Here is a 27991-nt window from a genome sequence, read left to right on the forward strand (position 1 = left end):
AAAAAGGGCGAGTTCTTTAGTTTATACGCACACATCTGAAACTTGATTTTTATTACTGCTGCCATCATATCTTCTGCTTCTTCAGCGTGACTGACTGTTGACGGTATGCATTTCGTACTGCATTTTAGAATTACTTGTGTGGATAACCCAGCTGCTGGAAACCTTTTAAATGCTATCAGTAAATCTGATCAACAATGTCTGAATAAAAGCTAAGAGCGATAGAGGAGTGTTTCCATAACAGAAGTTTAAATTGCAATGAATACAATTGTTGAATGACAAACAGGCCCCTCCACAGCTGTGTTTATAGTCCAGCACCGAGCTGCTTGGTGGCAGGACGCAACGGGAGGCTGCAGCCTCCGTTTCCCATGTTCCCCGTGGACTCTCCAGGACCCCGTGGCCGATTTGCACCTCTCCCTAAGCCTGCCCAGGCTAAGGATGCTGCTCAAACGTTTCCAAAACATTTTTAAAAAGGAGTCACAAAGTGAGCAGGAACTTTAGTTAGGATGCCTCCCCTCTCTGCGTTCTCCAAGGACAACAAATGCAGGATCCCCATCTGGGGGGCAGCAGCAGGGCTGCTCCTGTAACTCCACCTCTCAGCCTTGTGCCACGCCATGCCACGTGCCTGGGACTTCTCCCCCCGACCCAGCAAGGGCGGCAGTTGCCGCTTGTAGCGTGGAAGTGGAGGGTGCATCTTGGCTCCTGTGGGGAGGGGCAGCTTTTGGCCACGTGGCCTTTTGCAGTCCAGCGAATGTGGCCGTTGGAAGCTGCACCCTCAGCTGGACCCAGTTGGCTGCACTTCCCCGGCCTCCCCAGGGGAAGTTGGGATCAGCCGAGTGACTTCAGAAGGTTGGTCCCTGCGCCCAGGTTCGGCGTTGTCCAAGGGGGCCGGTTATTTGGGCCCCTGGAGGAGGGGGGCACCCTGTCCTTTCTCTGGTCCAAGGGGTCCTTGCGGGCAAGGGTGGCCACACCTTTCCCAGGAACCGCCTCCTGGCATCTGACTGACAAACCCAAGCGGGCCGTCTTGGGTAAGATTGCCGTGAGGCCTTGGAAGAGCTGGGCGGGCCTCGCCTTGCCACTCCAGCTGACGGACTGCAGAAGTGGCATGGCTCCCTCGTGCCTGCCCCCAGTTCTCTGGGCTGCCTTCAGCTCCCTCTGCCCCCCCCCCCCCTTATGCCATCAAAGCACCTTCCTTGACCGCCCACCGCTTGGTCTCCCTGCCTGGTTCTCCACTGGCTGAGCCTCTGAAGGCAACCCCCGCAGGGAGTGCTGCGCTTAGTCAGGACTGAGTCATATCCGAGGGTTTCTCAAGATGGCCCGCTCTGGAGAGGAGCGTGCAGGTCAGCTCTGCTGCAGGAGGCAGCTAGGAGGAAGCGACTAGGGGATGTCCCTGTGACCTGGGAGGAGCGGACCTTCTGCCCAGAATCTGCTGGGTGGCTGTGGCAGTCAGCTGCAGGTCATGCCTCTGCCAGGGAGGAACCCACCACAAGAGCGTTGCCTGTGCCGTCAGCATCTGGTAGAACCGGCTCAGCAGCTGGCTCCTTTTGCAGCCAAAGTGGAGCGCTTCCTCTTGGTGCCCCGTGAGAGGCCTCCAGGGCCCCCATGAGCCTGCTGCTCCCTAGAGTCCAGAGGGGAAGGTGCTCAGAGCCGGGGGACCCCAGGATCCCTCGGAACCAGTGGGCAGCCCTGCTGCCTTCCCTGGCTGGGTAGCTGTTTAGCAGGAGAAGCCACGTGGAGGAGGAGGGCAGGAGAGGGCAGGAGCAGACGGTCGGTCCCCTGCCACAAGGCCTTCTCCCGGTAGGCCTGCTCCATCTGGAAGCGTCACCCAGAGGTGGGCAGGCATTGTCCCGCCACTTCCCAGTTGGACTCTGATGTGCTGCTCTTCCCTCCAAGGCCCTGGGCCCTTTGGTCCGGCCTCGTTGCTCTCCCTGGGGCGGGGAGGCGAGGGGTGCCCAGGTGCTTTCTTCCCCGTGACTGGAAATGGGGATGTGCTTCTGAGTAGAATGCTGGACAGAGAGCCTGAAAGGGTTTTCCCCTTCTGCCCCACAGCTCTCCGTGCCCTCACCCACTGAGCAGGATGTTGGTGATGCTCATGGCTCTGCCTTTCCACGGGTTCTCAAGCATCTGGGCCCCTGGGATGGCTGGAAATTGGGAAGACAAGGACAGGGGAAGAAGCAGCCAGAAACAACCAACAGACACACTGAGGACAAAACAGCTATTAAAACCTGAAATACTATTTACTGCAAGGAGTTCATACTCTTCAATGCCCATCTGATGCCTGCCAGCCAGTCCTCACTGAGAAGGACTTTCAGATGACTTTAGGTGATGCCCTGCCCTGCCCTGCCCATTGGCCCTCTCCATCTGGGTGGTTTGTCCTGCAGGGGGCCTGTCTCTGATTTACAGGAGTTGTATAAGGGTGGGGCGGGGAGGAGTCAGCAAAGGCCAGGGCTGCCTTTCTTGAAGTAGAGAAGGTGGGGAGATGGCCTGCTTCCCACACGGGGCAGAATCTCAGCTGAACAAATTGGGGACCAGCAGAAGCCTCCACTTAGTCCCTCAACGTTTGGCTGGCAGCAGGGAAGGGGAGCCTCTTTCCCTGGGTGGGGGAACCCCTGAAGCTGTTTCCCATGAGCCTTTGCCATAGGTGTGGCTGCTGACAGCTGGGGGTGGCGCTGGAGGAGTGGCCCTCCTCGCCCCGTCTCAGTGCTCAGGAAGACCAGAAGCCACACTTTCTGGCTTGGGCACAATGGCCTGATCCATGGGTGAAAGTTGGGCACAATCATCTCCTTCAAGATGGCAGACTTTGCCTTTCATGTAGTGCAGCTGGTTCGCTCAAGAAGACACCCCCCCAGTCCAGGACCAGTGCCATCGAGTGCGGTGTTCACACAACACAGCTGACCATGTTACCTTCGAAGTCTGGCTCATTTCTGGCTTTGACAGCTTAGCAGCCTTCTTGGCTGCATGACAGTTTATCGCATTGTACAGAGTCAGAAGATGGATTAACTCAGAGAGCAATGAATAGGAGGAATGTGTCTGTGAGACTCACACCTTGCAGACTTGATCCAGAGGGCATTAAACTGAATTCTGCTTCCACCGGCAGCCCCAAGCAGAATTTATGTGGAAATCTGAGCCATGAGCAGGATGCAGATGGATCCCTGGGTCAGAGCTAACCACTCTCTCTGGTACAGTAGATCTGTGGGAGGGGGAGGGGCATCCACAAGGGACAAGGGGGCAGATGATGATGGTGCAGTGACAGATCTGGCAAAGGCCATGACCTGTGAGCTTACACCAGACTTCCTGATGCAAATACGTAATTGTGGTGTTTGCGAAATTACATCACTGTGCGTGTGTTGCCCTTCTGAGTCTTCGTGGTTTGCTGGGATGCTGTTGTGGGTGTGCGTGGGGGAGCGATTCCTCGTGAGAGGTGCGGCTCTTCTGACAGAAAGGGGGGGCCGTGAGCACCGCTCGAGTGAACTCCCTTCAGGGCAGGGAGCAGGCGGAAATGGACTGCCAACTCTGGTAGCTCCTGCGGGGCCTGCTGGAACAGCTGATCAGGGAGTTGCTGAGTGCAGACGCCCCCCTTGCCTGGCCCCCACCCCTCCCAGCCAGGACGTTCTTGCTCGTCTGCACGGCCAAAACGCGGCCCAAGCCACAGACAGCCCCGGCCGCCCTGCAAAAGGGAGAAGCCCTTCGGGATGAGAAAAGAAAGCGAGCATTTGCCTGGAGAGCCTCTCTTGAAAGGCTGAGACCCACAGCAGCTTTGGCTGGTGCAAGAACGGGAGACACCCGCTGGGCCCGGGGGGCGGCGGCAGGCCCAGCCCGATTCTCCCTGCAGGGACCAGAGAGGCACACTCGCTGCGCCTTCGAAGACATGTTTATTAAGCCCCCCCGGCCTTTGCCTCCCTTCTCTGGCTGCCATGAAGACACTTGGCTGTTCGCTGCGCACGAGCGGAGCCGGCCTCTTCCGTCCCGCTGGTATCAGGGCTTGGGGGTGCTGCTGCTGCAGCCGTAGGAGTTGGCCCTCCAGGGAGGGGGGCAGGAAATCTCCCCCTTCTGACTGCTGCTGGCGTTTGCAGGGTTTCCAGGAGCAGCCAAACCACAGCCAGTCGGGCAGAGCTCTTAAGGTCAGCGAAGTTGGCCCCCCCAGCCAATGAGCCTGTGTCAGACGCTTCCACCTTGGCTCCCCCGCCAGAGGTGCTTCAAGCTCTCTCTGCGAGGACGGTGCAGCTCAGCAGCAGCGAGGCTTCCCAGCGGGGAGAGAGTGCAGCCCCTGTCCAGGGGTCAGGCCACGGGCTGGGCAGCATCTCGCCCAAGGGTCCCGCCTGCCCTCCTGAGGCACAGCAACAGTGGGTGTCCCACGGGCTTGGCTTGGCCCCCACAAGGGCAGAGGGGAACGGGGAGCGTGCATGGGATCAAGTCTCTTGCACAGGGAGCCGCCGTGCTGCCAGCATGTGGCTTCAGGCCTCCAGCGGCGCCACAAGTCCCGGTGCTTCCTGCAGAGACCAACGGCCTCACTGGGCCCCGGCCTCCAGGGTATCTGCCAGCTGCTCAGAAAAAGGGCTGACGTGTCGCAGGGTGCTGTAGTTGGGTGGTGGGGTTCGGGGCGGCGGCAGCCGCATGGCCGTGTTGAAGGTAGGGGGGTCTTCGTCATCTTGGGAGCAGGCAGAGTTGTGGTACCCTTGTTCTGCACCGCTTGGGGGGGGCCCACCGGCCTCTGCTTGGCCCTGCTCGCCCGGCTGCCCCTTCCACCACCTCTTGGCCTTCTGCCACTGCTGGCGGAGGATGATGCACAGTGTGTCGAGGAAGAAGACCTCCACAATCTCAATGATGCAGACCACCGAGCAGCTCATCCACAGGCCCAGCTGGCCCCCAAAGTTGGACAGGAGGAGAACGATCTGGGGTGGAGGGAGGGGAGTGTCACGCCCCGCGGTTCCCAGAAGGCTGCCGAGAAGGCAGGGACAGGCTCACCCCCAACTCCCTGAACATGATCCAGGGGTGCCAAGGCACCCGGCCCTGGTCCTGCTCCCCGGAACTAGAAGATGCACGTCGCTCGGAGGGAAGGGGGGCCAGTTCGAGGGGGGGCCCAGATGGCGCTGCCCTGCACTGAGCACAATTAGGAAAGGATGCCCTCCCCTGCCTCTCTCAAGAAGGGCCAGCTGGGAGGGGTGGGGACACAGGCACCAGTCCTCCAGGGGACCCCGGTTCAGAACCGAGCAGCCCAGAACTTAGCCAAAGGGGTAACTTACATTGTTGGCTGGATTTTCAGTGATGAACCTCTCATTCAGATCTTTGTAGAACACCTTGAGATTTGCCAGGTCTGTCCTGGGAAGAAAAAGGAAGGAAGGAAGGAAGGAAGGAAGGAAGGAAGGAAGGAAGGAAGGGAGGGAGGGAGGGAGGGAGGGAGGGAGGGAGGGAGGGAGGGAGGGAGGGAGGCAGGCAGGCAGGCAGGCAGGCAGGCAGGCAGGCAGGCAGGCAGGGGATGGGGAACAGCAGGAGGGCCAGCCATGAGGAGCCTGGCTGCAGGAATGGCCCTTCCCGTGGCAGCCTGAAGGTTGATGGCTTCTGGCAGTTGGAGGGGCAGCAGAAAACTTACTTGTTTAACATCTTGTTGCTGTTTTTCCCTTTGTCCCAAGAGAGAACTCGAAGGATCCACTCCTTTCAAGGAGGGGGGGGGGAAGAAGGATGGTTAGTGGAACGTGTTTGTGCGGATCCCCCTCTCAGACTTTGCTATTCTCAAGAACCCCTTCAGTGTGTTGTCTGACCCCTTTCAGAGGCAGCGAGTGTACCCCTCCCCCAGGAACTCCACGTTGGCCCCCTCAGAATGTCCACCCCCCCAGATGTGGACAATGGAGCTGGATAACAATGCCCCCCCTTGCCACCTGTCCAGGGAGGCTCCCACCCAATGTCCACTGGTTGCTTCCCCTCTAAAGAGAGAAAGCTGGGGGCTTGCAAGGTGGTGCCACAGGAATCCTTGCCCTCGGGTTTTCTGGCAGAGGACGGGAGTCTGGCATGGGGTCCGGGGCTGGGCAGGCGCAACCCCCTCTTGCTTGCACCACTTGACCCAGGTTAGAAGTCACCCGGGCTGGGCACAGCAAGACCCATTGCCCCACATGAATCTTGAGCTGCCTTTTGAACGTGGAGGGGCAGTGCCTGGCAGGATCCCTCAGCTGAGCAGGAACTTGCCTCGGACACGCTGGACGGCCACTGGGCCAGGCTGGTGGTGAGGGTCCACTCTTTCAATCTGCAGAGAGAGGTGGCGGGTGAGCAGCTGGGAGCAAGGGGTGCCCCAGAGGGCAGGAGGGGAAGCTCCACATTCAGGATGGCGCCCCACATCCCACCCCACCCCATTTTTTAGCACTCTCCATGCTGAGTGCATCCATTTGGTTCAGTGTTTAAAAGCAAACTGCTTAAAGGCCTCAGAGCATTTCTAGAAATGACTGTTTAGGTGGGTAATTATTCTCAGCCTGACATGGGGGGTATTTCTACCGCTGGCACAGGCCCTGCCCCAGACATGGACTTGGGGGCTCCACTGGATCTGAACATGCCAATCTGGAATTGGGCGGGGAGGACGGCAGCTTGCCTCAGCAGCATTGGGCTGGGGCAAGATTGTCGATCCCAGGTGATCCCTGCGAGGCTGCCGATGAGCACCAAAGGGGCTGTTTGCCCGGGCAAGGGCCACGCTGTGCAGCTTTTGATAAGGGGCTTTCCTGCAGCAGAACTTGGGGGCTCTGCATTTTCCCTAGGAGAGAACAGATGTGAGGGAGCGGCAGCGGCTGCTTTCCAGGAGCCAGCGTTGCGTGTTGCACCTGTGCCTGTGTGTGGGGGTCCTCGGGCCCCGGGGACTTCCCACAAGGACTTACCTACAGGCTTCCCTGCAGATTTTCTGGCAGCCCAGCTGCTCTTTCACAAACTTTTCGTGCAGCTTATAGTAGCAGTACACTGCAGGGGAACAGAGGAGCGTGAGGGAGGATGCAGTGGGAGGGGGCCTAAACTCACCAGGAGCCAGGAGGAGAAGCACTGTGGAGGGAGCCCCAGGTTGGCCGGAGGAGAGCCGGGTGGGCAGTGCCAAGTGCTCCTGCTGCCTGTGTGAAAGGCGGGGCCCCTTGGGGCTTCTTCCTAAACCTTGGAGGGGGGGCGGGAGAGGCAGATGCATGCAGGCCAGTGGCAGCCCCCAGGAAGCGGAAGAGCTTGCCTTGGCCGGCCCTTTCAAGGGCCTCGTGAGACTCCACAGCCAGACACCGGACAGCCCAGGATACGTGTGCGGGAGGGGTCCGCTCACTTCCCAGGGAGACTTACTCCAATTGGGGAATTTCTTATAGTTGCAGAATTCAGCTCTGGCAGGCAGGGGCTGGGCGTACTGGGCACAACCGCAGGTTTTCACCATTGAGTTCTGGAAGCAGGAATGCAGGCAGATCTGCGCGGGGGAAACAAACGCCGGTGAGACTGCAGGGTAAGTGACGCACATGACGGTTGTCTTCCTTGCAATCCCCAGGGGCCACGGGAGGGAGGGCCTGCGGGGGCTCGAGGCACAGCCCGCTCCACCGCTTTGGGGGTCAGTGAGCCCTGTGGCTGCCAAAGCAGGTTGCGGTTGTCCTGGACTGGCCACAGAGATTCCCAGAGAAGCCAGCCTAAATCTGCTGAACTGCTGGGAAGGGAGTTGCTGAATCCAAGCCAGCCCTGCCATCTCCCCCTTCCAAGCCAGCCCGCAGGGAAGGCCAGGGCCGGGGGTGGGCCGGAAGGGCTCACCTGCAGAGAGTAGCTTTTGTTGTAGAGGTTCTCCACGGGAACGTCAGCTCCGGTCTCCGTGCAGCTGCTGTACGGCTGGCTGAGACGGTGGGACATGGTCTGTGGCGTGACAAAGAAGAGCTCTGTTGGGAGGTGCCTGAAGGAACCCAGGGGAGGGGGCTCTGGAGCACCAGGGTGGACATCCCTTTTCCCAACTGACCCACTGCTTGAGGAAGGCCTCCTTCTGCCCAGAAGCTCTGTCAGTTTGTTCAGCTTTGACCACGGCAGAGTAGGGCAAAGACTGTGCTGAACGCCCACACCTCCCAAGGCATCTAGGCTGTGGAGCCTGCCCTGCGTCCGGGGCACGGCACAGAGACCTCGAGACAGTGGCACTCACAAAGTGCATTCCAATGGAGGTGGCGGTGGCCGTCTCGATCTCGGTGCCAATGTCCTCGATGAAGGGGTACTCGTCTTGATCGTGGATCACAATCTTGGCTCCCGTGGATGTCACCAAGAAGGGGTTGTAGTCTGCTTCCTCTACGTACAGGATCACCTGCAGTCCTGGGCAGGGACGGGAAGAGGGCGCAACTTGAGGGCCTGCTGGCAGAAGGGACCGAGCAGGGCCAAGCAGCCCTGGAGGTTGAGGCTGAGCCCCACACATACGGGAACACCTGGACCTGTTCTTCCCACAGCTGTGCGGCTGCTCACAAAAGAAGTTACCCCCCCTTCTATGAGACACACAATCAAATTAAAGTTTTGATTGCTACCAACTGCTGCCGTCTGCTGATCATCCATATTTTTTCAGCCCAGATCTGTTAGCCTGAGATGAGACGCCATCAGCTATTTGACCCCAAGCAGAAAGCTTCAGTCAAGGGCAGGGGTACCTGTAAAGCACAATGCTTCCTACTGCTATGGCAAAGTCAGAGGAAATATTTCGATTTTGCCTACTCGCGCTGGACGGGCCCACTCGACCTGGACAAAGCAGTCTGATATTCAGGCCCTGAGCCAGGTAGGGCTTTAACAGTGACAACCAGCATCGTGAATGGTGCCTGGAAGCTACTTGGCAGTCAGTGCAGCTTCCACAGTAGCAGTGTTACGTAAGTACCCAGCCTGTTGCATGTTGTCCTGGCTGAAGCTTCCAAATGGTCCTCAAGGTCAGCCCCGTGTAGAAGGGATTACAGTAGTCCAGATGTGTGGTGAGGAGGGCATGCGTGGTCATGCACAATGCCTTTTGATCCAGGAATGAGAAGAGCACACAAGACGTAATTTTGCAAAGGCCCTCCTGGCCACAGCCTTCGTCTGCTGTTCAAGCAGGATCCATGAGCCCAGGAGGATCCTCAAGTTGCAAGCCAGATCCATTCAGGGAATGCAACTCTTCCAAAGCCAAAGACGGACTGCCAGCCTTTGAACTACAGCCATTCTGTCTTGCCAGGATTCAGCCTCAGCTGTTCTTCACCATCTAGACTCTGAGGCCTCCAGGCCAGGACCTCCATCGCATCTCCTGTCCAGCAGGGTATCTTCCACATCATCACTTGCCAGTGGATGACTTTTCCCAGGAGCCTCACAGGGGGAAGGGCCAAATCCAGTGACAGCCTACACAGGAGCAATCTAGATGCCCAATGCCAAGAACCTCAGTAGGAAGCTGAGAGGCTGAAGTGGGTATTCTTCAGATCTAGGGAGATGAATCACTCTCCTCAGTAGAGCAAGAAGAAAACGTTGCTAGCAGGCATCACCTTGCCTTCCCCAGGCTTGCCAGGTCCAGGACAGGGCAGAAAGCCCCATACTTTGATAGATGGCCGTGCCCCGAGTGAACTCGTTCTCTCGAACTAGGTCAGCAGCAGCAGTATCAGTGTCCTGTGTAAACGTGTGCTAAAAATAACTCCTCTAAAAGAGATGGGTTGGATGATAACAAAGTGTTTCCACAGAAAGGGATACTGATTTCATCACAAAACAAGCCAGGCCAATAGTAAGCACCCACCCACTGATCAGAGATGATGTTCTGCCACATGTTGAGGAACTCCTAAAGTGAGAACCGAGGAGAGGAGCAGCTGAGCCCTGAACGTCCATGATTGTGCTTTCTATTCACTGAGCGGGTGCCCAGAGCCTGTTCTCCCAGTCAACAGCACCACGGGGGCTTCGCTGAACAACCCCTTGCCATTGACTACAGCAGTCGTGGGCTTTGAACTACTGTCAGTCATATGACGGAAGAGCATGCTAATCTGCTATTTTGAGCAGGGAATTGAATCACAGGTTCAAGAGATGTCTTTTGTCTCCAACAACAACAAAAATTGTTAACAGGCCACAGACACATGGCTAGTAACCATCATGCATGGCAAAGCTGTTGCTGTTCACTTTAACTCATAGATTTATATGGAGGAATCAATACCTACTAAATCAAATCTGAAGTCCTAAGCAGTAGTTTCAAGGCTCTGTACCACTAGTCTCCACTAACTCACTCGTCTGGAGGATCAGGCCCGTGAATACCTTTGCATCCTCAATGGAGACAAAACGGAAGGGACACTGAGGAAGAGGAGGATTCAAGATTGGAAACTTGATTGTCAAAAGAAGAGGAACAGCAACAATGGAAGAAGCTGAGAGAGCTGCTGGTACAAAAGTCTAGACAGGAACTGCTGGCTGCCGGGCAGCCCAGGAATCTGATACTGGAGATGCTCCTGGAAGTGTTATAAAGTAAATGAAGCAGCTCAGAAATGCCATGGATGGCACAGAATGAGGAAAGGGAACTAAGGGTGCCTTGCCAGAGGAAAAACAGGCCACGTAACTGGCAGGAGGCACCAGCAGCAGAGCAAGGATACAGGCCTAAAGAACCAGAAATCAAAAGGAGCATCAAGGCCTGCCCTAGGAGTGCAACTGAGGTGATCCTGGACCACACTTTTTCTAGGCTCAGCATCATCTTCCAGAAGGATTATTGTTTAGTGGGCTTATAAGAAGGTTCTGGATATCAACAAGGTGGCAAGGTGAATTAGCTGTGGCAATGGTGATGGTGAGGAGAGAAGCATGATTAGGAGGGATAATAACCTGCTGCCAAGGTGATCACCACCCAGAAGTGGTGACAAGGCAAGCGATGGTCCCAAGCAGAGGCAATGGACCTTGGGATGGATATGGCCTTGGCCAGTTGTGCAACCAATTCAAGGGGATGACAGCTTGATGCGACAAGGATGCTGGAACAACAGCAGTCACAATCCTCATGCGCAAAAGATCTTATACCTCTGGAGTAAGATAGGCATTTTTGTCCTCTGATAAGATGGTTGGTTTCCAGCAGTGAAACTGTTGCTGATGGTGTGTGTGGAGAAGCCACAATTGCTCCAAAGGTTAAGGTTAAGGTTGGCATTGGCCTCAGAGAAACAGGCTGGGGTGTCCACCAGGGATGAGTCCAACAGGGACCCAAGGGGTCCTGCTACCAGTGGGGCCACCCCCAACCTCCTGCTTCCAGGGAGCTAATCGTCACTCCTTCGGGTGGAGATGCTCCCACTGAGCCTGGGCCAATTCAGCTCCCCCACTGCCCTTGGGCTGCCAGGCGGAGCTGGCAGGGCGTCTGCTGTGCCAGAGGCTTCTGCTTGGGGTGCCTTCTCTGGCAGGAAAGTGTGGAGCAGGAGTCCAACATCCCTTGGGGCAGAGAAGCTGCCTTTATGGGGCCTGGCCAGCCAAGGACCGTGGAGGCCACACTGTGCAACGGCAGTACCTTAACTGCTCCTGGGGAGGCAACGCAAAAAAAACAAAAACAAAAACCAGTGGGGGCACAGAAGGTGGTTCTAAGCCAGGAAACATGGAGGTGCCAAAATGAGGAAAAATGCAAACAGGACCCAAGCAAAACCGAAACTGAACAACAGACGAGCAAATCAGAGAAGATCCTAGTGCCCAACAAAGAATCTGGCTTGCTTTTTGCTCCTTTGCTCTAGCGATCAATCTCTCCGCAGCCCCTGCTTCCTGGAGGGAGGGGCCTCTTACCATTTTCACTGCCGCCTGTGGACGTGCTCAGGATCTTCCCATCTTGCCCACTGTTGAAGGTGTAGCAATTTCCATGGAGAGGGTGGTGGAAGGAAGTGAAGTTCCTGAGAGAGACCATCATAGAAAAGTATTACATGCAACCTGCCTCAAGCCAAAATGATGTGTATGGGAAGCATCATGTTACTACTGATTTGATGAACCAAAATATGAATTCCTGCCACCAGTGGGGCCACCCCCAAAATATGAATTCAACTTTGTTAACAGTTGCTGTCCCTCCTCATTTCCAAATGGAGAGTTGAGGCTGAAAGGCTGAGAGCTTAACCAGGACAGTTACAAATCCAACATGTCAAGCTTGGTCAGTGTTTTTCTGCCGCTTAGTTGGTGGAGTAAATCTGGGCCACGTGGTTAGCTTCTCAGTTCAGATCTTGAAAATGGGTTTGGTCTCCAGGCTAAGCCTGCAGTGTGAATGTTGCCCGCTTAGCTGGCCTGTAACCAGCGTGCCCTTCCCCTCTCTCTGTCGGGTGACGCGGGAGCCTGCCACTGTGCCCGCTCTCGCTTCCTCCTTGCCAAGAGCTCAGCGGCCGACCTGGCATCACAGGAGTCCCCGTCAAAGAAGCAGCTCAGCAGCAGCTCCTCGGCTGAATAGCTCATCAGCTCCTTCTCCTCTGCATCGATCTGAGCCATGATGTTCATGTAGTGCAGCTTGTACCACTCCTGGATGGCGTTGACACCCGAACTGAATGTGTAGACAGTACAGTCACTCTTGTTGTTGGTGTCACACTGGAAGGGACACAACAGGCAGGGGGAAGGTCCAGAGAAGGACTGCCAGGGCAGATGGCCACCCTTTGGAAAGCCGTGGCACCTTCCAAAGCTGAGCTGTGGGCTTTGCTGAGGTGCCACTTGGCATCTCGGAAGCCCCTCCCTCTTGCTCACAGCACCTCTGCGGAAGCATGGCCTTACGTTGAACACTAGGGGTGGAGCCCCCCTTGCCACAAGCCTGGCCCCCAATCCCAAATGCCACTACGGCACCTCTGGAGGGACCCTGGCTCTCCTCGAGGGAACAACTCACCAGCTGGAAGCCCATGACGTCCTGGGGGCTTCGGACGTTGACCATGCTGGAGCTGCCCGAGATGATGCCAGCCTCAGTCCGCCGCTTGTACCCAGCAGAGATGTTAACCAGGGGCTGAGCACGGAGGCTGCCCAGTTTCACCAGGGGAAACTGCCTGAGAAACTTGCTCTTCCCAGGGTTCTGACTGCCGGCATTGCGGCGCTCCCGGGCCTTGCTTTCCGCTCCCGAGAAGTTATATAAGGACTCCAGGGCGGCCCTGGTCTCCTTGTCCAGCTCTGCGAGGTGCTCCTTTATGGCACTGTACCTGCGGCAGGACAAGGAGCCGGAGAAACGTTCGGCGGCAGGTCGAATGCCCGCCCCGCCCCTTTGTCTTCCTCCTGTCTGGTCCTTGTCCCTGCAGCATCTGTCCCCTGCTAAAAATTCCCACAGAACCCTCAGCACCTACTTGTAAGGGTTGATGTTGCAGATGGTCACGGCCGGGAAAGGGAGCTTCTGGAACTGCACCGTGACCGAGACGGAGGCCATGTAGTAGTTCACGACCAGCTGGGCGCAGTACCACAGGATCAGCCCCACCGCCATCAACGTCAGCAGGATCCAGAGGGCCCGGCGCAGGCGTCCCCGAGACACGACGATGCGCCGGCAGCCGTGGGTGTTGGTGTTCATGCAGTACCAGTGCATCAGCTCCTTCACGGTGGGCGCCTGGGGCCCAGTCACAGGCAGTGTCTTCTTGATCTTGGCCTTGATCTTCTCTGCGGGAGCCATGGCGGCGGTCACTGTCCTGAGCAGGACAAAGGAAAGTGACCGGACCGTCATCAGGAGGAGGGTCGGTGGCTTACCACTGATGACTCAACCAATGTTAGTGGGCCCCGGGCTCTAATCTCTTCAGGTTTCTGTTCCAGGCTTCCCAACCCAGGAGAGGGAGGGGTCCAATGCAGGGAAATCTCTTTCCCTCCTACTGGAGGATGGGGGGCTGCTACTGTGTGGAGGCTCATGGACTCTGGGGCTCAGCCTTAGCTCACCCCAAAGGCACTGCTCTGGCATTGGGTGAAAGGGAGGAGGAGAAGGAGGGGGGGGGGAGGGGAGGAGGAAGGGAAGGGAAGGGCCCCAGGGAAAGGGAGAGAAAAACGCAGCGGTTTAAAAGCGTCTGGCTGCCTCAACCGGAGCAGCGAAGGAAACCCCAAGCCGGCGGCTTCGGCCCCTCCCCTGTTCCTCCGCAAGAGCCGGGGGCCCTCCGTAGGAACAGGCACAACCAGTCCGCGAGGGCCCTTCCACCCTTCCGGCCAAGCATTAACCAGCCCGAACAGCGATGTTATCGTGCCTGGGCAATGCTGGTCCGGACATCTACTCAGGAGCAAGCGGCCCGTTCTTCCCAGGAAGAAGGTTGCTCTCCCGCGCCGCCCAGGACTGGCAGCTAACGCGATTAGACGGCGCAAACTGCCCGCGTCTTCCGACGGGGCGGTTCGGCTTCGCGGACGAGGAAGGAAGAGCAGCGGTAGCGACGGAGGGTACACAGAAGCCCAGGTCAGCCCGCGACGCCGTCGGGGTAAGGAGGGGGCAGGCGGGAGCTCCGGCTTCCCTGCCCGCGGCAGAGACCGCGCTGGAGGCGGCGCAGCGCCGGCCGAGCCGCGGGGCCCCAGCCGGGCCGTCGAGGAAAGGGTCCGGGGCGAACGGCTGGGAGAAGGAAGGCTCTTTCCCCGGCAATGCGCCCGCCCCAGCCGGCGGCGCAGCGGGACTCCCGGTGCACCCGAAGACGCCTGCCCACTGCCCAGCACGGCACCAGCGCGCCGACGACGGGAGGGGGTGCCCCGCCAGCCCCCGGATCTCACCTGCGAGGCGGCCGTGCCCGCAGCCGCCGGAGCTCTCCGCGCTGTGCCCGCCGCCGGCCCGCCCCGCCTCTCTCGGCTCGGGCGGCGCCCCCGCCCTGCCCGTGTGGGTGCCCCGCCGCCTCCGGGGCACCGGCTGTCTTTAGGCGGCCCCTGTCGGCGGCGGGTGGCGCAGCAGCCGGTCCCAGCCCGCCTGCCCTGGGCGCCTGAGTCCGGCCCGCCGCCGCTTCCCTGGCGACACACGGGGGGAGGGAGGGAGGGAGGGCAGGGCAGGTTGGAAGGCACAAGATGGCCTTCGAGAGAAGGGGCGGGGTTCGAGCTTGGGAGCGGCCGGGCGCGGCCCTTGGCACCAGACCACCGTGAGTAGCCCTCAACAGCTGCCAGGAGGGCTGAGGCAGTCCTGGGCCGCGGGAGGCGCTTGCTGAGGGCGGACTGGAGAGGGTGGGGTGTTCGTCTGAAGAAGAGAAGACTCGGGGAGACGCGATACAGGTATTCAGGTGCACCAAGGGAAGCCATGGGGAAGATGGCCAAAAACTCTTTTCCATGGCCGTAATCACGGGCATGCAGTGCAGCTACCCAGCTTTCATCTAAAGATAAGAGAAACGTCCCTATGGTAAGGTCTGTATGACAATGGAGGCTGTGAGGTCTCGCTCTCTGGAAGATTTTAAGAGGCCGGGCAACCACCTCTCATGGATGGATTTCCTGAACACACCAGAGGGTCGGACTAAAAGATCCACGGGGTCCCGTCTGACTCCCCGATTCTGTGATTCTGCAAACCCAGCCCGCGGTGGTGAGGTGATTTGTCTGTGGTGTGAAACAGAGCAGGGCTTCACGTAACATGTGTACTTAACTGGCCTCCTTCACTCTGCAGAAGTGACCTAGGAATAAATCGGTCTCTCCTGGTATCAGTAGGGCACCAATTTTATATGCCAAAGCAAGCGAACCCTGCCTTTGGTCCTGATCCAGACTGCCCCAGCTTGCCCCATTTATTCAGAGACCCCGAACCCCAGATAGTGCCACTTTAATGCCCAGGGCTCCGTGCTTCCTTCCAGCCACCCCCTGGTGAGAGGTTGCGAGGTGTATTTGGTGGAGATCGAGCGTGCCAAGGAAAGGAAGGCTGTTTCTCCAGCATGCTCTGGGCGAAGTTCAGTCCTCCTCTCAACAAACGTGCCCTCCTTAGAGGGACCCAGTTCATGAAGTTAAGCCAGGTCTGGAAAACGAAGCACCATAAAGACTCACCGAGGGATGCTTCTCGTAGCCCAGCAAGGAAAGACTGTTTTGCCTTTGCCTTTTCTTGACAAGTATCACACCTCTTGATACAGAATGAATAATACTGGAGCATCATGACATTCAAACATTCGTGTTAGATGTTAGTGATGTATGTCACTAATGTTATGTGCAAGTGATGAAATTCTTCAGATTCCAGATGGGGTATGTTCTGCCCCAAGCGCCTGCGCCGCTCTTGCCCTTTCAGACGATCTTCCCTGCTACTGGCATCGACTACCCCATTTTTAACGGTGGCGACCTTCTTCCTTACATCCACTGGAGCCCTGAAGTCCTTTCGTGCTGAGCCAGGCTGGATGCCACCCTGGAGAGCTTCCTGCAGGGACCAGCCATCCTAGGAGAGGGGATTGTTAGGCATCAGCAGCCGGGGGTGGGGGGAGGCATTGAAAACGAGGCTTCTTTGTCCCTTCCCCTCCTGGCGTTGCCCCATTTCTGACCTGTGGCCCTTCTCCTGCCACCAGTACCCCTGGAGCTGCTTCTTGGTAGGAAACAATGAATTTGGTTTGGGCTGTGAGAAATTCTTGAAAGGCAAAGTTAAGTTGCTGGTTCAGTGGGAATCTAATACTTTCTCACAAGAAAAGAAAAATAGACAACTCTGTAAAGATACAATAGAAAAGGAAAAGGAAAGATTTCTTTACAAATATTTTATTTATTTATTTTCTATCCCACCTTTATTATTTTTATAATTAACTCAAGGCGGCGAACATACCTAATGCTCCTTCCTCCTCCTATTTTCCCCACAACAACAACCCTGTGAGGTGGGTTGGGCTGAGAGGGAGTGACTGGCCCAAGGTCACCCAGCCGGCTTTCATGCCTAAGGTGGGACTAGAACTCACAGCCTCCTGGTTTCTAGCCTGGAGCCTTAACCACTAGACCAAACTGGCTCTAAAATACCTATTATTTTTGTTTGATTTGTTAAAGATTTGTCCTTGAGCTCTGGAGAGCTGTGCTAACCTGTAAAAAGCAACTGTAGAATTTTGATTGCATCCAATAATTATGGCAGCAGTGATTATATAGACTGTGTGTGTGTGTGTGTCTGTGTGTGTGCCCCTTCAAGTCAGTGTTAACTCCTGGTGGCTGCCTGGGTGGGTCCCAACAGTTTTCTTGGCAAGAATTTTGGAAGTAGTTTGCCTTCTTCCTAGGGCTGAGAGAGAGTGACCAGGCCATAGACTCTTACCTTTCTCTAAAAGTATTCCTCTGGCATATATATTTAATAAATAAATATTCCCAACCAAACATTCCTTGGGAATATATCAGTCAAGACCACTGTCCCAGCAAGGAGATGGACCATCATGGTGGGATCAGCATGCTGCAAGGAAGACCGCTTATTCAGGGAGATAAAAATGCTGTACATTTCTGATGTAGAAGTCAACCGGGAAAACCTTTAACAGCTGAAAAATAAAGAGGGTTGTTTTAAACATTTTGAAAAGGAGGAAAAGTGAATAAAAGGCAAGATGTGGTTGCTACTGTGAGGAAGAGGGCGGAAGGTCCAGACTCTCCAGACAGAACTCCTGACCCAGGAGGTGTTTTGAAGAAGGCTGACCAACCGAGGGGTGGGGGAGCTGAAGTACTCAGAGGGGAAGGTGCAAGGCAGGGAGGAAGAAGAACACTTAGGGCACCGGGGGAAGGAAGACGATGCGTGGAAGCCCACTTTGAGAATGAAAGTGAAGGAAACCTCCAAGCACAAGAGGAACAAGGGCCACCTGAAGGAGAGGGGTGGGCATCGGTCATAAATCCAGGCCCAAAGACGGAACATGCGTCTCAGCTTGACAGAGGGAGACTCCGCTGAAGCCTTCCTGAGGACTGAGCTGATTGCTGAGACGGATTCAAAGAGGCTGTCATCAAACGGGATCTGATTTCTTCAGGGAAAGATTTAAAGCTCAGCTTAAGGCTGGTCAATATGGGGCACCCAGTTATGTCAACTTCCATGGAAGTGGGCAGAAGAACACAAGGAACGGAACTGGATCGCTCTCAGGATCATAAAAACATTCAGATGGAAGTGACAGAGGTCGCCTGAAGGTGGGGATAAAAATGCAAGTACCCTTCTCTGCGAATCTGAAATGCTTTAACAGCTCCTAAGCTGTATGAGACTTCTACTTTTAAAAGAGAAATTTTTGATTTCTCTCTGGGAAAAATCAGAGAAATTATGGCAGCAGGAAGAAAGTCTGAGGCAGTAGAAACCTCAAGAGAACTTCTTCATCAGGAAAATGATACATTATATCGAAACTTCACCTAAGAGAAAAATTATCTTGCAGTGAAAGAATTAATCATACTTGCAAAACATGTATATATAGCTTGTTGTGTAAATTAAATAACTCATTATATAGTATTGGACATTAAGGGAAAAGCAAAATGAAACAGATTTGTCCAGGAATTTCTTAAGATGTTAGGGGTGTTTGCAGGGTATGGTCAAAAAAGTCAAGTTGGGGGCTCTGGCAGTGCAACTGAAGCTTTGTCTGTTTTCATGTGTGACACACACCCTGCAGATGCCCCTGTAAGATGTGAAGAGTTATTGCCAAGGGTGCCAAGTTTCTCCCAGTGAACAAAGTGAAAACGCATTGCCATTAGACAGCCTTCCCATACCAGCAGACTGGACTGAACCTTGTTGAAAAGCAACCAGAAAAAGTGGAAAATATATTCTAGCAGTGATTGTGGCGTGACTGGAGCTCCAAAAGCAACGGCATTGTTTCCTCTAGAATCCCCGGGAGCATTGCTGAGCATATTTTTTGCCTTGGTTTTTTTCCTCACCAACTAGATGGAAGCAGGTATCATGCAAAGTTTAGGGAAATATTGTGGCATCAGCCAGTGGTTCCTCTGAAAGGTTCGAGAGTACCATGAAGTCCATGGTTAAAACATACAGTAGCTGGTTGAAAATCCTAAGAATTGGGATGGGGAATGACTGTGTGTCCTGTTTGCCTCCATAGAGAAGCACACAGGCCTCCCCAGAATTTTCCCATGTCAGTCATATCCTTGAAGGAAAATAACACATTTACTTTCTTGAGTAAAAGAGAGTTGAGGAGCAAAACTCTCTGAGAACAAAGTAGCTATAATACAGCATGCACTAAAACTTAGAGAAGTCTTAAGTAAAATTAGTTGAACAAAATCTGGCCTGCTCTCAGGAGTATTAAAAAAACTCAGGAATAAGAATTTTGAATTGAGGATCATGCCTCTTCCCTTAAAGACTGAATAAATTAAAAGCTGGATGGGAAGGTTAAATTTGTTTATTCGGGTATGTGTTGACTTGCATGCTGCCTTTGAACGCATTAAAAAACCTCTAATGGAAAAGCTAAAGGTGTTCTTTGTTGAAGACTCAATGGTGGTTACTTTAACACTAGAGTAATTTAAAGTAGATTTTGGAAGTCCTGATCAGATGATGTCAGCAAAAGAAAAAGGAGGAATTAAGCAGATCCAGCGGGCAGAGGACCTTTCAACAGCAGACAAGGAACGTTTTCTGGAAGTGGTGAAGAAATACCAGGAGATCTTCAGCAACAAGCCAGGGAAGACAGATATGTTCAGGGACCAGATTAATACTAGAAACTATGTGCTCCTCAGACCTCAGCCATATAAGGCCAATGGCAAAATAATGGCTTATAAGGGAGGAAGTAAAAGACATTAAAAACAATAAGGCCTTCAATACGTCCTTGGTCTTCAGCCACAGATAGTCATCAAAAGAGAGATCAGATGCAGACTGCCTTTTCTTCACAAAAGAGGCAAAGTTCCAGCCTGCTGCATATGAGGAGCCCCGCAAAATTGCATGCATCGATTTGTGTGTGTCCTTTGAAAACAGGGTACTCACTGGCATTCTTGGGTGATAACCTTAACCTTCCCTCTAAGAAACACTATATAATCAGAGCTCAGTTGATTGCAAACTGAGTATGAACCAGCCATGCTGCTGCAGAAGAGGCCTATGTAATTTTAAGGTGCATAACAGAAGTTTAGTTTCCAGAACATGGAATGTAACAGCTGCACTCCCATGCTGGTCAGAGTTCTGGGCACCAATGTGATGGGATTCAGACAAACTGGAACAAGTTCAGGAAAGGGCAAAAAAGATAACCAGAGACTAGAAACTGTGGAGTCCTTGGTGCTCTCTGAGCCTTGTTGTTTTCTTGCAGATGTTTCATTGCCAGGCTAGGCAACATCTTCAGTGCGAACCATAAGACTAGAAACTCTTATGAAGAGAGATTGAAGGAACTGGGAATGTTTATCCTTGAGAAGTAAAAAATGAGGGGGGAGCCCTCTTCAAGTAGCTGAATGGATGCCAAGACCAGCTGTGCACTATTTGAGGGTAGGTCATGAAATAAAGCATTTTCAAAGTTTGGTCACAATACCTTCCTAGCAATAACGATCTTTCCAGAAATCCCAGTAGTTCCCCCCAATTCAGGAATCTTTTCTATAACAGTAACTCTCCCAGGGTCTGCTAGACTTTCCATCACAAGACAATATAAAAGAATTCAAGTGCAATTAATTGGCTAGTTTGGGACTGTTACCCTTTAGCAGACTGTTTAGCAGATTGATTTTTTTTAATCAAATAAAGCTTCCTAGGATTTCTCATGTTTATTCAAAGGAGTTAGTTGTATCCGTAACATTGCAGGAGATATTTGACCCAGTTGATTGGAGATAATGAGACTTGAAAAAGGGTGTCTCCCCTTATCACTCTAGAATGGGAGTTGGTTGTTGGTATATTGGAATATTTCAAATTGTGTAATGCAGATTAATAGTGATATTAACAGATGGTTGAAAATACTCAAAAGCTTATGGAACTTGTGAATCTGACTACAACCTTGCAATTTGTATATACATTTTTAAGAGGGATATCTATTGCACCTATTTTAAACAAATTAGTAAGTTAATAATTAAGTTCTAATGGAGCTGTCAGACTGCAGGGCCCTCTCTCTCTGAGTTATAACTTTCAGATGACTGCAGGGCTTCAATTTTCCTAATTTGTAATTTCATCACTGGGCATATTTGTTTACTTCTATTTTGTTTCATGAAAAACTTAGGAAGAGTTGGAGGTGTTGGGTAGTTTAGCCTGAAGAAGACAAGACAGGATAGCTTCTCCAAGTATCTGCAGGGCTGCCATGTGGAAGATGGGGCAGAATTGTTCTGGGACAGAACAAGAAACAATGGGTTTAAATTACAAGGATATTGATTTGATGGTGGCGGAGGTGGTGAGGAACTAGGAAAATTTCCTGCTCCAGAATGGAATGGGCTGCCTTGTGAGGTGATGGACCCCAACTTGCTGGAGGTGCTTAAAGGGAGGCTGGTCACCTGTGGGAGATGCTCTAGCGGTGGGTTTCTGCCCTGGGCAGGGGTTGGACTAGATGAGCTCCAGGATTACTCCATCCCTTACACTCCGTGACACATGAGCTACATCCTCTTGACAGACGGCTGTTTGTCCGGCTAAGCCCCCATCTCTAACATAAAGGACCCCGTTGTTAAACTGGTATTACTGCTACATCCATTGCACCCATCCTTGTTTGACAGAATCTGAGGAGCCAACAGGCTGCTTGGCAGCCCACCAGCAATGGCTTTATGGTGCGTCTTAGGGCAACCTCCTCCATCACCTTCCCTAGCTCTGCTTTTCATCCTTCCTTCAAAAATCCAAGGTTTTTTTCTTTAAAATGAGGTCATTATCTTAACGAAGGATAGCAACAAGGGTTACTTGTTCAGTTACCCCCTGTATGTCTGTGTGTGTTTTGAATCCAGGGCTGTCTTTTGTTCCTGTGGCGAAGCTACCCTGATTGATGTGGCACTGCTTAAAAGTTTGGGAACCCCCTTGAATGTTCAAGATGACCCAGAGGTGCTCCGTTCTCCATGAGAGTCCTAAAACTAGAGGAAGAGAACCCGATTAAACGAAGGAGTCAAAAACATCAGGCTACTACATTCATTTATGGAGGAAAAGGATGGGTGCGTGGCAAAAGTAGCAAGCCCCTAGGACGGCGCCTCCCCTCCTCAGCCGCTCCCAGAATGCCCCAGCCGGCCTCGCTCTGGCGCTGAGGTCCACCCAGGCTGCTTGCCAGGGCATTCTGGGAGCGGCTGAGGCGCCCTAGGAGCACCAGCGCAGCGGGGCGATTGGGGTCGGAGTTCCACCCCTGGGAGGGCGGCCGGGGATGAGCAAGGGCGGCCTTCGCGCCGGGCCTTCCCCTCAGGAGGCGCCTCCGAGCAGACCCGGCGGGGGCGAGGCTGCCCGGGCCGGAGAGCCAAAGCCAGGCTCCTTCCGAGGCGGTGGCCCCCCCGGGCCGCATCGCCGTCTCCGGGCTGGCTCTGCCTGGCCCCAGAGCGCCCCTGGGCAGCAAACTTCCTCCTCAGCCTGGGAGCGGCGGCGGGCCGTTGGAGAGAGAAGAGCGGCTCCCGCGGGGCGGCGGGTCTCCCTGCGGCCAAAGCACCGACCCCCGAGCTACCCCGGCCGGGCAGAGCCTGCCCGCTCCTCGCCTCACCCGGGTGGCGTGGACCCCCGCTCTGCCAGCGGGGCAAGCGCCGCGGGCTCCCCCCGCGAGGATGGGGAACAGAGGCGGCACGCGGGCCCCTTAAGGCCTGCCCGTCTCCAAGATGGCGGCCTGCCCCGGCAGGCGGGGCCGCGGCCGCCCTCACCCGAGATGGCGCGGCCGGCTTCGCGTGTGACGCCCCGTCGTGCGCGCCCCGCCCCTGCCGCCGCCGCGCCGCCGCCTGAGCCCTCCGCCGCCTGACCCGCCGGCCCGGTTGCGGCGCTGCCCCCCCACCGCCCGCCCGGGAGAGGCACCATGGCGGGCCGGGTGAGCGGCGCGCCGGCCCCGGGCCCGCCCGCGTCCGGGGCGGCGGGCCCGGGGGGGGCGGCGGGGAAGGAGAAGGAGAAGCGCTCGCTGGGGAAGCGACTGCTGTTCCGCGGGCGCGGCGCAGGGGGCTCCTCGCTGGGCGGGCTGGTAAGCCGCGTGCTGCGGACGCTCTCCACGCTCTCGCACCTGGGCGGCGAGCACGGCCCTCCCGCCGCCCCCCCGGCGCCGCCGCCGCCGCCGCCCCCCGAGGAGGAGGAGGAGGAGCCCGAGCCGCGCCCCCCGGCGCCCCCCGACGCCCCTTGCTGCCCCCCGGCGGGCGCGGCGCTGGTGCCCGGCGTGGCGGGGCTGCGCAACCACGGGAACACGTGCTTCATGAACGCGGTGCTGCAGTGCCTGAGCAACACGGAGCCGCTGGCCGAGTTCCTGGCGCTGGAGCAGTTCCGCGCGCCCGCCGCGTCCCCGCCCGAGCCCCGCGCCGGGGAGGTGACCGAGCAGCTGGCGGAGCTGGTGCGCGCGCTCTGGACGCTCCAGTACACGCCGCAGCACAGCCGCGAGTTCAAGGTGAGCGGGGTCCCCCCTGGCCGCCCCAGGAATGGCTCCTGCCGCCCCCCGGAGGTGCCTAGGCTTGGCGGGGGGGACGCAGCCCCTTTCCACCTGCCAGGCGCTGCTCTCCTGCAGTCCCGAGGCGCGCGCTCCTTCCCCCCGGGAGCCCGCGGGAGTCCGCCTGCTGTGGGGGAATCGGACCGGACTTGGGCCCCTGCCCGGTGAAGGGGGCCCCTTCCTCCCGCCGGGACCGACTCCCCTCTCGCAGCGCCCGTAGTGGCTTTTCGTAGCGCTGCGCTCCTCCTGCACGGGGTATGGAATCGCAGTCCCCTTTCTGTCGTCAGAGCCAAAGCGGGCCCTCTTTATTTCCCATGTTCAGCAGAAGCAGCAGCCGCAGCGGCTGTGACTCCCGAACTTTGAGCCAAGCTTCTTTCAGAAGTTTCAGCAGCCCTCCTGCTGCTTCCTCCTCCATGCAAATCCATCTGTGGCCTTTCCCTCCCCTTGGCCCCCTGCAGGCGCCCCCCCCCCCGCCCTCCAAAGAGGTGCCATCCAGTCTCTGGATCTGCAGCGTCTGCTTCCCTTCCCCCGAAGGCTCCGAACCGGGTTCGCTGCGGGGTGGGGGTGGAAATTTGGTTCTGCTTTGTGTCTCTGGCTTTTAGGTGACCTTTCTAGGCCTGCTCCTTCCTCGGATCCATGTCCCATTGGAGAGGGGCTTTTTCTGCAGTTCTTTTGTCTTACCCTCCGCCATCAGCTGAAAGGGGGCCAATCTGGTTCTGGTTCTCTGGCCTTTTCCGGGGTTGCCTTGTGCAAATATATGATAGGCAGCAGCAGTAGAAGCACAGATCTGCCACAGCTCTGGCAGGTCACGCTGGAGACTCCTGTTGGTCCTTTTGAATAGAGTTCTAGTTCTCAGAGGGGCTGTTCAGGTCCCTGAGCTCAACCCACTGCTTGGGGCAGGAATCCCTGTGAAAACAGTCCGGACAACAGCTACTTGCATGAGGGGAGCCCCCCACCCCTCTATTTTGAGCGCAGGATAAGGAAGATAGGATTTAGGCAGCAGATTCCGACTGAACTTAGAAAAACCTTCCTAGCAGCTACTACATTAGTAAATTTTGAGAGATGTCAGTAAGTTTCACATCCTCAATCTTGAATTTTTACCAGGGTTTGGGCTTCTCCCCTGAGATTTCTGTACGCATACTGAAATCTCACAAGGTTTGGCAGTCTTTTGTGTGGTGGCATCCCCAGGAATGGACAAAAGTGGTGTCATGATATTGTGCCACAGATTCTCCTCTTTGGGGCATGGTGTGATGTCATGATACATGTAGAAAAGGGCCGGGCTTGTATGGTAGTGCTGCTGATGTGAGTCAGGCTCCCATGGACACCAATGGTTCTGTGAGGTTTTGAAAATTTGAAAACTTCATGGTGTTGCAGATGTTGTTGCCTTGTAGGTGCTTCCTGGCTGGTGTGAGAGTTTTCAGGCAGCAGAGTGGAAAACAAGGTATGAGCAAATCCGGCTGTTGTAAAGATGGAGGAGAGGTGGAAATGGGGCAGCTTGCTTGAAAGAGGGTCCAGCAGTCCGCTAGGCAGGGTGGGAAGGAGAAAGACCTGCCGTGTCTGAACGCTGTTTCTTCATTTGGAGCTTGTTCTCTGGTTACAGCAGCTGTTCCAGGCTTCTTGATGGAAATACTATTCAGTTCCTGCATTTCTTGCCAGCTCCATTGAATGGTTCTAGTTGTGCTGGTTGGGTGAAGGCTGGCAACAAACAAGCATTGCTTTCCTGGAGGTCATTTAGTGACCAAAGCTGAAAGCATTGGCTGCTGCAGATGGACATGTGGGGATGAGCGTAAAACCGCAGTTCAGCAGGACCTGCACAAACCACAGGCCAGGCTGCTTTGCTTTCTTACGCCAGGACATAATTAGGGCCAGACCTGCCCAGGGGTTGGTCTAAAGCTATGGGCCACTACCGGGCAGGCCCGCCTTCCAACCCGTGCCCTCTCACCTCCCTTGGGGGTGGCTGATGGAACTGTCCTGTGCCAGTTGTCTGGACTGGAGGGGCAGAATTCTGTTTGGGTAAAGCAGCTCCTGATACACCCCCTGGTGCCACTCTTTTTGTGACTGTTGCTCTGGATTGGGCTTGGTCATTCGTGCAGTGACTGTGAAATAGGTGGAGCTCTACAGTCGTGGCTTTCCTCGTGAGTAGTGAGTTTTCCTGATCCCACTGCACCTTCTGGATGGCCTGTAAGAGAGTGTGTTGCTGCGGGATGACCCCAGAGCTTCCCTGTCTGTGTCGCTTTGGTTGGGTGAGAATCTAAGGGTGGCTGCCCCATCTTGCTGTTGAAGAAGTTGTCCGAATGGTCTGGACAGTCCACCTTCCCTTAAGTGCTCAGAGCAGAGCAAGATGGGCGTGACATGGGGGCCTAGCCTTCTGGGCAGTCTTTGAGTCAAAAGCAGAGAATTTAGTACTATGCAGGGGTTCAACACTGTTTTACTTGATTCGTAAAAGACACTTAGAGGCATCCTTCATAACGCAATTGAAAAGGATGATTATTGAATGAATGAATGCAGATATAAACGTTCTCTTACGAGCGTATTTAGACTGGGCCTTACCCTCCAGGAGCACAAGACCCCTTTTGTGTTTGCAACAGATTCTTTGGGCAGTTTACATTGATTCAGTTAGTGGTTCCAGTCAGTTCTTTTTGTTCATCATGGTGCTGAGGTTGGTTGTGGGTGAGTGGGCTGTGGTGGCTGTTGTTTTAGGATGTTGTGAGGGTCTGTGGATGGAACAGTTGGGCAATGAATTTGGGGGATTCCCCAGGCTTTCCCCAAATTGGATGGCTTTGGATAGGGACACGGGTGTAGCTGTAGTTCGGGGACATTCAGAGACCCTGCTTTGGGGATAATTGTTTGTGAGAACCTGTTTATTGGTTGGGCTTCAGGGATCAGTTGGGATTGTTGTTATTGTACCAGCCTCCCTGCTGTGTAGCAACCTCCCTGCTTGAGTTCCTGGACTGTGGTTGGGCAGGCAGTGGAGTTCTCCAGGCTTATGGTCCTGGGGAACTTCAACCTGCCTTCTTTGTGGGTGCTGGGCGAGTCATCCAAGGACACGGGGTTAGGTATCATCAACACACTGGCTGACTGAGTGATGCTGCGGAGGTTCTGTCTTTGTGGCTGGAGGCTATGGGGCCTGGATGGTGAAGAACAGGCTGAACCCTGCCAAGAGTGAGTGGCTTTGGGTTGTAGAGCTCCCTGGTTCCACGGAATTTCCATCTCTTGTTCCAGATGGAGTTGTGCTGTCCTGAATATAACAGGTGTACAATTTTGAGGTCCTCCTGGGCTTGTGGCTCCTGTTCAAGGAGCAGGTAGCTGGTGTGACTAGGAGAGCCTTTGCAGAACTTCACATTGCGTGCCCATTGCACCATTTTGTGGGCCAAGAGGCTCTGCTCATGGTCGCACACACCATAGTCACCTGCCAGGTGGACTACTGCAATGTGTTCTACATGGGGCTGACCTTGAAGAGCATCCAGAAAATGCAGCTGGTACAAAATGCAATGACATGGGTGGTTTATTTATTTATTTATTTATTTATATATATATATATATATATATATTTTCTATCCCTTTATTACTTTAATAAATAACTTAAGGTGGTGAACATACCTAACACTCCTTCCTCCTCCTAGTTTCCTCACAACAACAACCCTGTGAGGTGAGTTGGGCTGAGAGAGAGGGACTGGCCCAAGGTCACCCAGCCAGCTTTCGTGCTTAAGGTGGGACTAGAACTCACAGGGTCCTGGTTTCTAGCCTGTTGCCTTAGCCACTAGACCAGACTGGCTATGGGTGTTTCTCGATTTTTGAATATTACACCCTTGCTTTGTGAGCTGGATTGTTTGCCGGTGTCCTTCCAGGTTCAGCACAAGGTGCTGGTGGTCAGCTCTAAGCCTTATGGCACCGGGCCAGATTATTTGTGGGACTCCCTCTCCCTGATGGTGTCTGTCCTTCCCATCAGACCCAGCAGGAGAAGCAAGCTGTGGGCCCCATTCCTTAAAGAGTGCCTCCTGGCGGGGGCCCCGAAGAGAACCTTCTCTGTCACCGCACCTGCCTTGTGGGACATCACCACCCACCCGGAGATCAGATTAACCCTGGCCCTGTTGGCTCTTCACATGGCCTTGGAGATGTGGTTGTGTCCCTGGGCATGGGGGTTGAAGTGACAGTTAGGGGCCCTGAAGCTGGTGGTGGCTACTGTTTTTGTCTTACCTGTTTATTTTGTATTTTTTGGTGCTTTGCTGGCCTTAATTGTCGTTAGCCACCCAGCGTCACTTGTTTGTTTGGTGTGGGCAGCCATATACAGCCATTGAGATAAGTAATAAAATAGTCAGGCCCATAACTGGGGAGCAGTTTCACTCCAAATTTCGTCTTTCTCCCTGTATCGTAGACTGACCTTATAACACCTGCAGAAACCCTAATGGACAGTTGGTTTCTTTTGTCCAAATGAAGAGGGTTTCTCCAGTTCTAGTTTGCAGTTCTCGTTGTCACTAGTAAAGCTAAGAAAGTAGGGCTGCAAAGTTGTCAAGAGGAAAATCTCTTTCTGCCAGTTGGCACCTGCTTTTTCCTGTATTGCCAAAACCCAAGACTTGTTTGAAAAGGGTCTGGCTGGTTAGAGTTCGGGTTAGGGTTGCTGCACCCTATTGGTCGGCTCTTTTGGTCAGCCTTGTTCTGCTAAATGTTTGGCTGAGGTAACTGGATCCCTCCTCTCTCCCTGAAGCATGGAGGTTCCCGCAGCTTTCTCTGAATGAAAGGACCTAGGAAACAACAGATCCTTCATTTTTGAAAGTTTG

The 27991-nt window shown here is 54.7% G+C and overlaps 2 protein-coding genes across 2 annotated transcripts in view; one reads left to right on the top strand and one right to left on the bottom strand.

Moving 5' to 3' along the window:
* Window positions 1–4404: 4404 nt before the first annotated feature.
* On the bottom strand, window positions 4405–13516 carry SCNN1G (sodium channel epithelial 1 subunit gamma). The gene is made up of 12 exons (XM_063314640.1): window positions 13200–13516; window positions 12755–13058; window positions 12272–12465; window positions 11686–11789; window positions 8117–8280; window positions 7741–7839; window positions 7291–7408; window positions 6855–6933; window positions 6178–6235; window positions 5588–5649; window positions 5241–5316; window positions 4405–4889 (listed from the first exon to the last, which is right to left on the bottom strand). Exons 1-12 carry the CDS (start codon window positions 13514–13516, stop codon window positions 4506–4508), a joined length of 1959 nt encoding a protein of 652 aa, XP_063170710.1. The 3' UTR covers window positions 4405–4505.
* Window positions 13517–22529: 9013 nt separating this feature from the next.
* The window catches only part of USP31 (ubiquitin specific peptidase 31), a 40762-nt gene continuing 35300 nt past the window's right edge, over window positions 22530–27991 (top strand). Inside the window, exon 1 of the mRNA XM_063315038.1 lies at window positions 22530–23174. Within this exon, the coding sequence (XP_063171108.1) occupies window positions 22602–23174 (573 nt within the window). The 5' untranslated portion in view covers window positions 22530–22601. The remainder of the gene's footprint in view (window positions 23175–27991) is intronic.

The sequence above is a fragment of the Candoia aspera genome, chromosome 14, assembly GCF_035149785.1.
Source record: "Candoia aspera isolate rCanAsp1 chromosome 14, rCanAsp1.hap2, whole genome shotgun sequence".
In the NCBI taxonomy this organism is placed as follows: Eukaryota; Metazoa; Chordata; class Lepidosauria; order Squamata; family Boidae; genus Candoia; species Candoia aspera.

What these genes read in the sequence shown, in the direction of transcription:
- SCNN1G (XM_063314640.1), bottom strand. Translation starts at nt 13,516, where the DNA reads ATGGCTCCCGCAGAGAAGATCAAGGCCAAGATCAAGAAGACACTGCCT. An exon ending in CACAGGCGGCAGTGAAAATG is followed by an intron (nt 8,281 to 11,685) that starts GTAAGAGGCCCC and finishes GTCCCTGCCCAG; the next exon opens with GACTGCAGGTGATCCTGTAC. An exon ending in GGCCGTCCAGCGTGTCCGAG is followed by an intron (nt 5,650 to 6,177) that starts GCAAGTTCCTGC and finishes CCTCCTTGAAAG; the next exon opens with GAGTGGATCCTTCGAGTTCT.